Here is a 12839-nt window from a genome sequence, read left to right as displayed (position 1 = left end):
GTGTCCCACTGGTCCATGTTCTAAATAACAACTTTCTCTGTCATTCCAAATTCCAAGCAACAAAGTAGAGCCTGCTTTTCAGGCCTTCTTCTTCTCTGCTGGGATCAATCTGGCCACTATGAAATCTTGGGAAATCAATGGGACATATCTCCGCACCTCTTTCCTAATCAGTAAAATGGGGAAGATGATAATAGCATGTAATTCCTCGAGTAGTTGTGAGAATTAAATGAAACCATATGCTAAGAACAGTATCCTACCCACAGTAATCAGCAATGACTTTTTCCCATAGTTAGGGCCTCCACTCTCCTGACTTTCCTGCCTTTCTGTGGTAAGCTTATCTGGACAGAGAAATCTAGACAGATATCCATTCTCTCTTCCTCTCTTCTCAAACATTCCTCTCCCTGAGAAAGAATGAAGACTGTCCTAGATAGGAAGGAACTTTAGCTGACATGGTCCAAGTTATTTTTACCATTAAGTATTTTATTGGGCAGTATCAGGTGCTTGTTCAGCTACCAATAATTTGACCATCTCACTCTTGTTCCCTGATGTGTACAGAAACCATAAGTGGGAACACAGGAAAAACCGGGGTAGGATTTGAGCTGAAAATCTCTACCCTGAACCCCTCACATAAGAACCTCATAGTCAAACTTGATGTCTTTTGCTTGCCTGCCACAATGACAATTACTGATAAGTGTTACTGATCCTATTTCTTCAATCTATCTCCTTTTGTTTAGTACTATTTTAAGTAGTAGTACTACTACTTCAACAATTGCCCCAGACTCCAAAGTAGTCTGCTAAAATCTTTCCCATTCCAAGCCAACTTTAACATTGACTGCCATCTTTCTAAACTCAGTCATGTTACTTGTTTGTTGACATTTTTCTGTGGCTCATCAGAGTTCTTAAAACAGACACTCTGCATCTTGGCTAAACATCAGAATTTCAGAGATATCATAATCACCGAGGGGGACACCAAAGAATGAGTTTTTTTTTTTTTTTAACATTCCAGCACAGTATCATTGAGAACCACATGCTTACTACTTTAATTGAAAATAGAAAATCTGAAGTGCAATGTTGCAAGTAATTTCTTAAGAGTAGGTAAGTATATAGCCACTAATTTCAAAATAATTGGGCCAGGGATTTAGCTCAGTGGTGTCAGCGCCTGCCTCCAAGCTCAAAGTCCTGAGTTCAATCCCAGGTACCACAAAAAAAAGAAAAAAAATTGACAAAAATTCAAATATGAAAGTTCAAATATGACAGCTTTCAAGGTAACAACTTATTTTAGAAAATACCCTAAAGGAGAAGGGGAAGTGAGAAGGGTAAGGGAAAGGAAATAGGAGAAAAGATTAAAATATGAAAAGAAAAAAAAAAGAAAATACCCTAGGTTCCAGAAAATTCAAGCATAGAAAAACCCTGAGAATAAGGAAATAATAAAGCAGTAAAAATAATGATAACAAGATGGATGTGTGTAAATAAAGATTTAATGATAAAGATGAATGAAAGATAAGATCTTACAAATTTAAGAGCTACAACACCGGTATTAATGAATGAGCAAAAAACAAAAAAAATAAAACTATAAGAAAAGACACAGATAAAATAAAGGTATGGTTTGAAAATCAAGCAGCAAGCTTAGAAACAGTCTGTATAAGCAGGCTGCTAGACCAGTAGATGGAAAGAACACAATCAGAAAGTCACAGCTTTATTTTATCTTTGCCACTTACTAGACAAGCTAATTTTTACATTGCTATACCTTGTCTGTAAACTAGGAATAAAATTTGTCCTACTGGGTATTTGAGAGAATTAAATGAAATTATATATGAAACAAACGTTTGTTGAATGTCCCTTAAGAGTACAGGTTGATGCCAGGTGTGGTGGGGCATACCCACAATCCCAGATACTCAAGAAGCTAAGGATCACAAATTTTAGGGCCACCTTGGGCGATTTATTGAAATAAATTAAAAATAAGAAGGGATGGAAGTATTGTTCTTTGAGAAGGTCATGGGTTCAACTCCAGAACTTCAAAAATAAATATATAGGCTATACATCCCTCCCCTGAAAATCTAAAATCCGAAATCATCAATATTAGAAATGTTTCAGGTTCAACATAAGACACATGTACAATTTCACACATGACTTCATCTGATTAGGTGCAGCAAAATACATGCACATAAAAATACAGTATAGCCAGGTATAGTGGTGCACACCTGTAATCCCAGTGTTTGGGAGGCTGAGAGGCAGGAGGATCTCTGTGAGTTTGAGACCAATCTGGGCTACATAATGAGTTCCAGATCCATCTCAACTACATAGTGACACCTGTCTCAAAAAAAAACAAAAAACAACAAAAAAAAACCCAAACAGTATAAAATCACCTTCAGGCTATGTACACATATGAAACATAAATATTTAGATTTGGGTCCCATCTTCAAGAAACTTCACTATATATAATGCAAATATTCCAATTTTTTAAAAAATCTCAAATATGAAATAGTTCTGCCCTTAAGCATCTGAGATAAAAGATACTCAAGCTTTTACTACAGAATAAAATCCAAAGGAGAGAAAAAACTTCTAAAAAAGCCATAAAAAACAAATAATCAGAAGCTTAAAAACTTTTAATCTCATACTGTGCCCAGAATGAGAGATTCCTTTAGTTTTCACGTGGCAAAATTTGATATTAGTGCAATTCTACATAAGTAATCTATTAAAAGAATCATTCCAAAACAACACTATGCCTGCATTTAAAAGTACACACAGTAGGTATTAATTACCATGTACTGAAATCAACATTATATTAATTACTATTGCATTAAAACGTTTTGGTAAACAAATAGCTCCTTACTCTGAAGTCATTCCCAAATCAGTCTACTAATATTAAAGTCCACACTTTCCTGAGCTATTTTAGCAGAGAAAACAAAAAACATCTCAGGTGGTATAGTATATGTTTTATAAACATAATTTTGAAAGGTCAGCTGCTATTTGCCCCAGGGTTACATCCAACGGGTAAGGAAAGGCTAACTTTGTTGTCAAGGAATCTTTTCCACATGCTGCATGAATATTCATGCATGCTGCATTTCAGTTGCCATTCCATTAAACTAAGTAAATTCTTGAGCAATATCTTTTAAGTTAGAAAATGGGTATTTTGAACTTTTCTAAATATCCTAAGTAGGGTGAAACTGTACTTTAATCTTTAAAACAAACATTCCTTATTTTACCGGATTTATTATATACTGTTAAAATTTATTTTACTTGGTTCAAGGGCAGAACTGTTACCCACAACTTTGTCTACTGTTCAAGATTATGGCTGTTCTGTGAATAACAGGAGGAACTTATGAGTTGGGCATTTAGAGAGAGAAACAGAGTAAGATTTTCCTAAAAGATTGTCTACAGAAAGTATGGGGAGGGTAAAAAATACATCAGAGTAAGACAAAGGCTGACTAAAGTAGTGTAACTGCATTTTAAGTTGCAGAAGACTGAGAGAGCAATGATTTATCTGTACAATCCCCGACAAAAGGAAAAGAGCAGTAGAAAACAGCACTACCTAAGTGAAGAGACAGCCCTGTTCACAGTACTGATATTAACTAGCAGTGTGCCCTGGGTATGATCATTTCCATCTCTGGGTCTAATGTAAAATGAGAGTGATGGATCACATGAGGATTTCCAAGTCCTTTCTAGCTCTAAACATCAGCCAGCTTTAAAATGGGTGGTGGCTTATCTTTTTGCCAGCCCATCACGCAGGCAATAACTCCAAAGCCATTGACATGTGCAGAAGGAGCTCTGGCAAGGCACAAAGAGCATGTACTGGACAAGCACATGCCCAGCTTCTTGTACCAAGGACTGTTTCACATTTTTCTATACACTAGAAAATCACATCCTTTGATCTCCAACTGAGAGATGCCACTGGTTATAGCGCACATAGAAAGCCTCAGGGGTTTAGTATTGGAAGAAAGAAGGGCTGAGTAAAAACCCCCTAACTAAGAAGAAATAAAACAGTAGAACAGGAAGTATTACAGATAATAATCTAACAAAACATCTAATTTTATATAAACACTAAGTTTCTGATAGGAGAACTCACTGGCCCAAAGATATCTATTGGGCTTGTATGAATGGGATGGGTAAAAATGAGATTTTCTACTCCACAGCCAGTGATCTGCTCAACAACCCATCAAGATAACAAGTTCAAAGAAACTGATGTTACTTAGGCATAGTAGGGCATGCCTATAATCCCAGCACTGTCAGAAACTAAGGTAGGGGTACTACAATTTGGACCCCAGCCTGGGCAACTTACAAGACTTACTAAGACCCTGTCTCAAAATTTTCAGAAAGTGGGGAGGGAGTGGGGACTCAGTTTAGTGTGAAGGTCCTGGGTTCAATCTGTAGTAGTGAAAAAAACAAAGACAAAACCTTATGGTAACTGATCTGGCTTTCAGAAATGATCTTATAAATGAGGTAAGAGTTCTGTTTGCTTAATTGTGATTTCAGTTTTCATATTAAAAAAACATTTCAAATACCACTGAATTGTACTGAGAAGAAAATAACCTGTCTCAGTGGTATCTTATATGTTCCAATTAAAAGTAATAAAAGAAGGATAAAATATATAAGCACAAATACATAGCAAGCTCCTTTTTAAACCAACTCCCAGTCATTCCTTCAGATCATGAGCTCAGGTTCAGGTAATCCATAAATTTCCTTACCATTCCAATGCAGAAGAGGACAAAGAGCAGTAGCCATGGTATGTCTGTGCAGCTACGGTCTTCCAGGGGCTTCCATTCTCGTTTGGAGCTCTAATTAAAAATACAAAATAAAAGTAGACAGTAAATGTTAAATTCAGTTAAAATTAGAAAGACATGAATATACCAATCATACCTAGGTCCCTTCTTTGTCAGACCGGATTCTAGAACCTTTAATATTTGTCACCTTTTAGGTGAAGTTCACCCTAGCTTCCTTGGCCAGCACTCCATTGACTCCACTCTCCCACTTCCTCCTGGCCAAGCATAGTACTGAAATCACTGCATTTTGGGTACTTCCACTGTAGTATTTAACATGCTGAATTGTTTAGTGGTCAGGCTGTGACCCCAGCAGAGTGTAAGCTTCACACTGGAAGACGCCATTCTCATTTCCCAAATAACTAATATAACACCTAAAGGTTTATGATGTGTTCTCAGTCAGGGCTTTTTAAAATGAACAAACTCACAAATAAACTCCTTTAATCTCAATCTTAATGCTGGTTTTTTGTCTGTCCAGATGATAGATTTAAAATTACACACATGTATACACACATAATTTTTTTTTCTTTTAGAGTGTGTTTTCTTCTGGAAAGGAAGCCTATCAAAATGAATTCCTAAAGGCAATAGGTTCTTCTAATGCAAATAAAATTTAGTTTTTCTGGACTATCTGAGCAATTTCTAAACCATCTATGGATTTTCATTCTGCTCCTAAAAAATATTTATTAAAGAGCTTCTAGATAAAACACAGATTGTCTAACTGAAGAACTAGAGACATTCTGAAAGTTAATTTGCAAAGTATTGACTGAACTTCCAATTGCATTTTTTTCTTATTTGCAATAGTCCTAGGTTCTCAGGTCAGCTCACACATACTTCTCAATCAAAAGGTAACTGAAGTAAAATACTGGTGAACTTTCTAATGAACAAAAATTCCTTAAGTCTTACTTACACCCTCTCCTAGAAACAAGGGACAAAAGGGAAGAAAGTAGCCTTGGGAAAACTAGGGAAAGGTTTCTGGCTGAGACCTCTAGTGGCTTCCATGACAAGATCCAGGAAGCTATCTGGAAAATTTGTCAGTAGGAAACGGTAACAGCAGAAGGGGGCTAGAGATAGAGAGTCCTCTGGTATAATTAGTACTATACTTTGAGTGCAACCCAGCTTAGTTTTCCCTTCTTTGAAATCAACAGTTTTACACTATCTATTCTTTGATAACCTGATGAAAGCTGTAGATTATTTTCTTATAATCTAAACATATATTCACATCAGTTTCAAAAAGTTTAGGGAATTCAGACTCTAGGTTAAGAAACTCATTTTTGAAACAGCTGACAATCAACTTGGAGGGCAGAGAACTGGGTTACAACCACTCCTTCCTGACTTTTAAAGCGTTAATCAGACAAATGCCTTATTGCTTTATATGCTCAACTGTTAAAACAAAAATATTCAGTTTGTTCCCAGACACCCACACAAGAAAACAAAAGAGCACTAGTTAGTCATGGAAAAAACCTTGTCCCAAGACACTAGCATTAAAAACCAAGAATGAGTAGGCTTTTTTTTTTTTTTCCAGAGGAATACAGCACTGTGGCATAATGGGTAAGGGACTGTTCTCTCCCCAGCTCTGTCATTATTTAGCTAGCTACATGACCAGATAAATTGCTTCATCTATCTGGGAGGCAGGAAGGAGTCAGAGTGAATCTTTTGGGTTTCTCCACCTCTAAAAATCTATGATCAAGAGTACACTTTTGTGATGACAAAAAAAACCCTCCAAAATAATCCGACATTACTCCTTGTGTTATTCAAATAAGAATGCTTGAATTGTCTGCATTTTAGAAGACAGTAGCCCACAGTGTGAATAAAGAATGTTTCTTTGTATCAGATAATTTCAGTCTTGAATAATGTCCAATACAATAAAATTACTCACCAACACAGATTCTGGATACCTATTCAAAACCATTATATTTATTCTGTGGTAATTTATAAAGCAACAGCAACTTTAAAATACTCTATATGTCTTAACAAAAAATAAGAATGGCAGGAGAAGGGGAGCCTCAGGTTGACTTTTCTTTAACCACAATTATTTTCTTAGTATTTTTGAATGTACATTCAGTTTGTTAATGCTTAAATTTTAATCCATAACATAAAGGAAGAGGAACATCACTCTTGACAAGAAAAATACAGAATCATTGTCTCAAGAATTCAATTTAACTTGTGGCGGGCCACTTTTGTGCCAAATAAATAAAGAATCTCTCACTGCCAAGGAGACGTGGGAAGGTGGTAGGGGTTACATATAAGAAAATGCTATAAACCAAAGCACAGTGCAAGAGCAAAAAGGATAGTGTGACCACCCTCAGTCCAACAAAGGCTTCCTGGTGGAGATTGGGAGCAGCTCACTTCATAGGCTGTGTGGAGATAACATGTGTGCATCTATCACTTAATAAACACTTAATCCTTGGTTATTATTGCTTATCAATATTCTCTTTCCAGTAAATCCTTTCACTATTGCTAAAATATCTTTTTATCAGGTGGCCCTTCCCATGAAAAGGAATAAAGAAAAATATTAACTCTCCCTTCCCCTTAGACTTACTAAAAAAAGAAAAAAATTATTTAATGATGATATATTTCATTTTAGCTATCATTTTTAATCCTACCAGTGATCAATTACTATTAAGTAGGCCCTAGACCCAAAGTTTTACATATACGGTCATATACCTTCAAAGTAGTGATGTAAGTTTTACCCCCTTTTCACAAATAAGGAAACTCAGGCTTAGAAATTAAATAATTAGCCCAAAGTTTTACAGTTGGGCAACAAGGATTTGAACACAAGTCTGTGATTCCAACACCAACTCCAATGAGATTATTTCTTCACACTGGTCAATAAAAAGCAATTCCCGCCATTAATGTTTCCTCACACTATAAAATTTGGAAGCTAGGTAGATAATTAAAAATCTTATAAAAAAGAATCATATCACAGAGAAGTATGTGCACCCATGTTTATAGCGGCACAGTTTGTAATAGCTAAATCTTGGAAACAACCTATTTGCCCATCCGTTGGAAACTGGATAAAGAAGTTGTGGTTTTTCTATAAAATGGAATATTACTCAGCCATAAAGAGCGAGAGAATAGATTCATTCATAGGAAAATGGATACATATTGAAGATATACTCCTAAGTGAAATAAATAAGTCCCACATGTGTAAATACCAAATAGTTTCCCTGGTGTGAATATTCTGCAACAATGCATAAGATTCTAATAAGATTACTGACATTTAGAAATGGGAGGAAAGGAGCTAAAGGTGTAGGGAAGGTGTGATACGTAGGGGAAGAACAAAAAGGGAAAAGAAAAAAATGTGAGAGAATGAAAAGACGAAAATAAAGTGTTTGTAGATGGGGAGGGGAGGAGGGGGTGAAGGGAGGGCAGAGGTAAGGGGAAAAAATGAGAATCAAGACTTGCCATGTAAAGGTACATGATCCCAACAATGAATGTAACTGTACTGTATCCCTAAATGTACCAATAAACTCAATAAAAAAAAAATCTTATAAATGTAAAGAGAGAGAGACATATTATGAGCCATTAAATTTCTCAAGTAAATTAGGAAACCCAACAGTTGAAAAATTTTAATGACTTTTTAACAGATTTAACCAAGTGGCAACTGGGTTTAATAATGTTTCTTCCAAGTAAAGTTCCACATAGGCCTAGCAAAGTAAAACATTTTGCAAAAACACTTTTTAAATGTGGTTTTATCCCTTTGTCAGATTCTATGTGAGATTAATAAGGCTGTCAATAAATAGTAGGTCTTTCTACTTTCAAAGAATCATACAATTTAGGAAGTAAACAGAATCAAAATAATCATGCAGTCCAAACATTTAATAGGAATGACTAAGACTCAGGAAAGGAGAGGGAAAAGATTCATCCAAGGGGACACATCCATTTATCTACTCTATTTTGTAGAAGAGGAAATCAATTTCATAGAAAATTATGCCTGAAACCTGAGCCCTCAAATACTAGCAGAGAGAAATGATAAGAAGTCAGAAAATGCTTAATTAAAAAAATTATAAAAATAAACCTGGTAACAGATATAAAGAATGCCTTTCTCAGGCTTACTGTTAAAAACACAGCCAAGGAAAGAATCACTAAACTCAATAAAAGATCAAACAGATACACTAACTGAAACACAAAAAGAGTGAAAATTTAAAAATCAGAATTGAGCACCCAAGAACTGTAGGACAATATTGCAAAACCTAATACATTTTTAATTGGAACCCAAGAAAAAGACAGAATGGGGTATAGGAAGTATTCAAAGAATTAATAACTGAAAAATTTCCAAAAATAGGGGAAAAATATAGATTTAAGGAGTTAGCAAATCCCAAAAAGGATAAATACATACACACAACCCTGTACCCATAAACCGTTGAAAAAAAATCAAAGATACAAAGCTCATATTGAAGGAAGCCAGAGGTCTTTTTAAAAAAAGACATATTACATTCTTGTTAGAAACCAAAGTAGAAAACAACAGAATGATTCAATTTCTGAAAGGAAAACAAAATGCAAACTATATACCTAAAATCTCTACTAATAGAAAATGTTTCTTGGAAGTGAAGAGCTTTTCAGATTTTAAGTTGAGAGAATTTATTAGTAGATTTGAACTATAAAAAATATTAAAGTTCTTTAGCAGAACCAGATCCCAAACAAATCTGGAAGTACAAAAGAAAGGTTGATTCCCAAAAATGGATAAAATTAAAATTTAAAAAATTCCATAACATTTAAAAATGTCTACATATAAAAATAAGGGTGTGAATATATACGTATAATAGCATCTACACTATATGGCCTTTTTTGCACACTTACGTAAGGTATATTCTAGAAGGTAGAATTACAACTTGCAATACAAGTTGGACAGCCTTAATTCAAAAATCCAAAATCTGAAATGTTCCAAATTCACAACTTTTTGAGCCCTGACATGGCAACACAAGTGAAAAACTCCACATTGTCCAACTTTCTTTCAAGCACAAACTATTAAAAAATGCATAAATTTACCTGTGGGCTACATATATCAGGTATATATGAGACATAAATGAATCTCATGTTTACACTTGGGTCCCATCTCCTGGATATTTTACTATGTGTATGAAAACATTCCACAATTTTAAGAGATCCTGAACACTCTGGTTCCAAGCATTTTGAATAAGGGATATTCAATCTGTACTACCACTGAACCATTAAAAAACAAATCATACTACAGCTAGCATCTACTTCTTTTTTGTATTATAATTATATCCTTAAAATTAGGTGGGGACACTCTTTAACATCTTTACATTCTTTCCTACATTTTGTGAGGGGAATGGGGATTAAAAATAAAAAAAGGAGCAAGGGCTGGGAATTTAGCTCAGTGGCACCGTGCCTGCCTTGCAGGTGCAGAGTCCTGAGTCTATCACCCCATACCCCTCCCAAAAGGCAAGCTATACCATGGACAAATTTCCTATGATAATTGTTATCATTATATCTAAAATATACCAATAAAAATTCAAAGCTTCAGGTTTCAGCAAAAAAGGAAAAGTTTTTAATTTTTTAGCTTCTGCAGTAACTAGTATAGAAGTCACAGTACTGGCAACTATGCAATAGACTCCACATCCATGAGCCCTAACAACTACACCCAAGGCCTTGCAGGGAATTTGATATCTCTAAGTATCTATTATTTAGGAAACAAACCTATAAAAAGTTTTAACCTTTTTATATTATTTCCAATGAAGATAAAGTCAGGTAAATTTATTTGTAAATAATACTAACACACAGAGGTTTGGATAAGTGACATGTTTTAACCAATTAAACCAAGTCAATTGTCACTGAAGGTCATTAGCAACAATAGAGCAGAAGGGTGGGCCAAGACCAAGGAACAAATAAGCAGGAAAAAGTCTTCCAGATATGGATCTAGTTCACAGACAGACAGGGAAGGAAGGACTAGGAAGATATAAAAAGATCAGACAAGCAATAGCTAAAAGCTAGACTTAAAAAGTGAACTAGGTCTCAAATATGGAAGCAGACAAGTTCTAAAACTCAAGAAGCCAGAAGACACCCAAAGTAATATCTAAAGGTTAAAAACTATTCCCCTTCTAATGCTCTGTGCCTATTGTCTATGCAGCTACCAAGAGGTACAAAGTTTCCTAAAAGATTCTGTTTTTTTGTTTGTTTGTTTGGGTTTTTTTTGGTACTGGGGATCGAACTTGGGTTCTTATGCTTGCAAGGCAGGCGGTGGAACCACTGAACTAAATCCCTGGCCCTGAAAGATTCTTATAGTAACATATTACCTAATATTCTGCACCTTCCCTCGACACACTAGGGTTTTGTACACATTGCTTCAAAATCATGAAAAATATGCTACAAAAAGATTCCAGCATATTTTTGATTCTTCAAATAAGCACTAAGCACTGTACAAAATATCGGAGATTTAAAGACAGGTAAAATAGCCCCTGCCCTCACTGAACTATCACTTAGTGGGAGAGATGCAAGGCAACACTATTATGTTGCAAACAATGACAAAATGGAGACAAATAATAGATACTGCAGAAAGAGATGGGGCACCGTCAAGAAAACATTTATGAGATCTGCTGAAATTACCTCATAAAACTTTTGCAGCTTGTATTCTGAGGCAAACACTAAAACGATCCTGCAGTGTCTAAAATAGAATGTGTTGTTTGTCCCAAAACACACTAAAAAATCTTGCTAGCTCTGATGGAGAATATTGACTGCCAAATAAAAAATTTTCCACTCAACAATGTTATGTAGTAAACAAACAGAACACTAAGTTGTTTTTTAAATCAGCTATTTCTCACTTTGCATTAAAATTTCTTTATATACTGAAATATTTTATAACTTCAGTTAGGAAGAGGTCTCAAAATTAAGATTATTTTCTAACACAATACAGGGCTGTATTTACTAAGCTACCAGACTATTTTCAAATAGATGTCATTGTTCAGATACCTATTTACCTTGAGTCAAATACTATCTGGTTACATATGTTAAAGAGTTACTGAAACTTGAAATTTCTGACTTGATAATGACTCCATGCTATTCCTCCAGAGTGAGCCAAAGAACTGTTTACTTCTACATTCAAAGCAACAAAAAAATGGCAGTGTGGGAGGCTGATTCAAAGGAAGAAAAATAGTATCGGGTTAAGCTGCATACAAGTAAAGAACAAACCAATGTCCAACCTCACTTGGGTGGCAGTTCACAACTATACTGCTATTCTTTTATTTATCAGTTTGGAGGTGTATAGGTAGGTATTCATTATTGGTAATAAAATATTGAAGCTAGAATTTTAAGCAGAATCAAGATTATCCTTGTGATAAAGCTACTGAGATGCTTGCAATCTTATAGGTCAGCAATAAGAAGTAAGCTGGTTGGCCAGGAATTGTACAAAACCTGAAACTAACCCCTAATCACAGGCATAAGAATGCCACCATTACATGTGCCTAGATCTTCACAAGCAAAGATCCACTGCTGCTGCCTTTAAAGACTCTAATGAGAACACAGCTATGACTGTGAAGACCACAACGAGGTGACGTGTGGTTTCTCACTCAGTACAGATTCCTAGAAGTGTTCTGGAGTAGTTTAGAATAATTTATTGAATAATCTACCTTTGACTCAATTTTTTCTTGAACATCATAGTCTCTTTCCTGAGTAAATAGGCCATTTCCAAAACAGTCTCATAGCTCCACAGCTCTGCTATAGTTTTCACTGTTTCAACTACTCCTTTGTATACTCAAAAAGCCACTGTAATCGCCACCGAATGCATCCATCTCCAACACCAGTCGTTCACACAGTTGTGTGATTCAAGCACACATGTGGCAGACACTAGACTAACGGTGAGGACTTAATTTTGCTCCTGCCAACTTGTTTTACACAAAAACCTCCAGTATTAATAACTGTACACTCAACAAATAGCTGTACACTCAGAATCTTCAAATCCCCCTCCAAGGACATACTGCTTCATTAAATTTCTCAATATGCTTTTATTTGCACAGAGTAGTAACAAAACAATAAAAGAGCTGATGTGTATCATTTTGCCATTTTCAATAGAGTGAGCAGATATGAGGCTGGGTAGCAATAAAACATGGGGGCTTTCAGCCTTCT

The 12839-nt window shown here is 35.4% G+C and overlaps 1 protein-coding gene across 1 annotated transcript in view; it reads right to left on the bottom strand.

The window, feature by feature from the left end:
• Nucleotides 1–5102, bottom strand: part of Slc44a1 (solute carrier family 44 member 1) — a 105885-nt gene extending 100783 nt beyond the window's left edge. Inside the window, exons 1-2 of the mRNA XM_010619701.2 lie at nucleotides 5016–5102; nucleotides 4686–4775 (exon numbers count right to left, since the gene is read on the bottom strand). Of these exons, the coding sequence (XP_010618003.1) occupies nucleotides 4686–4775; nucleotides 5016–5102 (177 nt within the window). The remainder of the gene's footprint in view (nucleotides 1–4685; nucleotides 4776–5015) is intronic.
• Between the last annotated feature and the right edge of the window lie 7737 nt (nucleotides 5103–12839).

The sequence above is a fragment of the Fukomys damarensis genome, unplaced genomic scaffold, assembly GCF_012274545.1.
Source record: "Fukomys damarensis isolate Sample0158 unplaced genomic scaffold, DMR_v1.0_HiC HiC_scaffold_36, whole genome shotgun sequence".
Taxonomy (NCBI): Eukaryota; Metazoa; Chordata; class Mammalia; order Rodentia; family Bathyergidae; genus Fukomys; species Fukomys damarensis.
The sequence above is the reverse complement of the archived record's forward strand: the minus strand, read 5'-3'. Positions and strand labels throughout refer to the sequence as shown.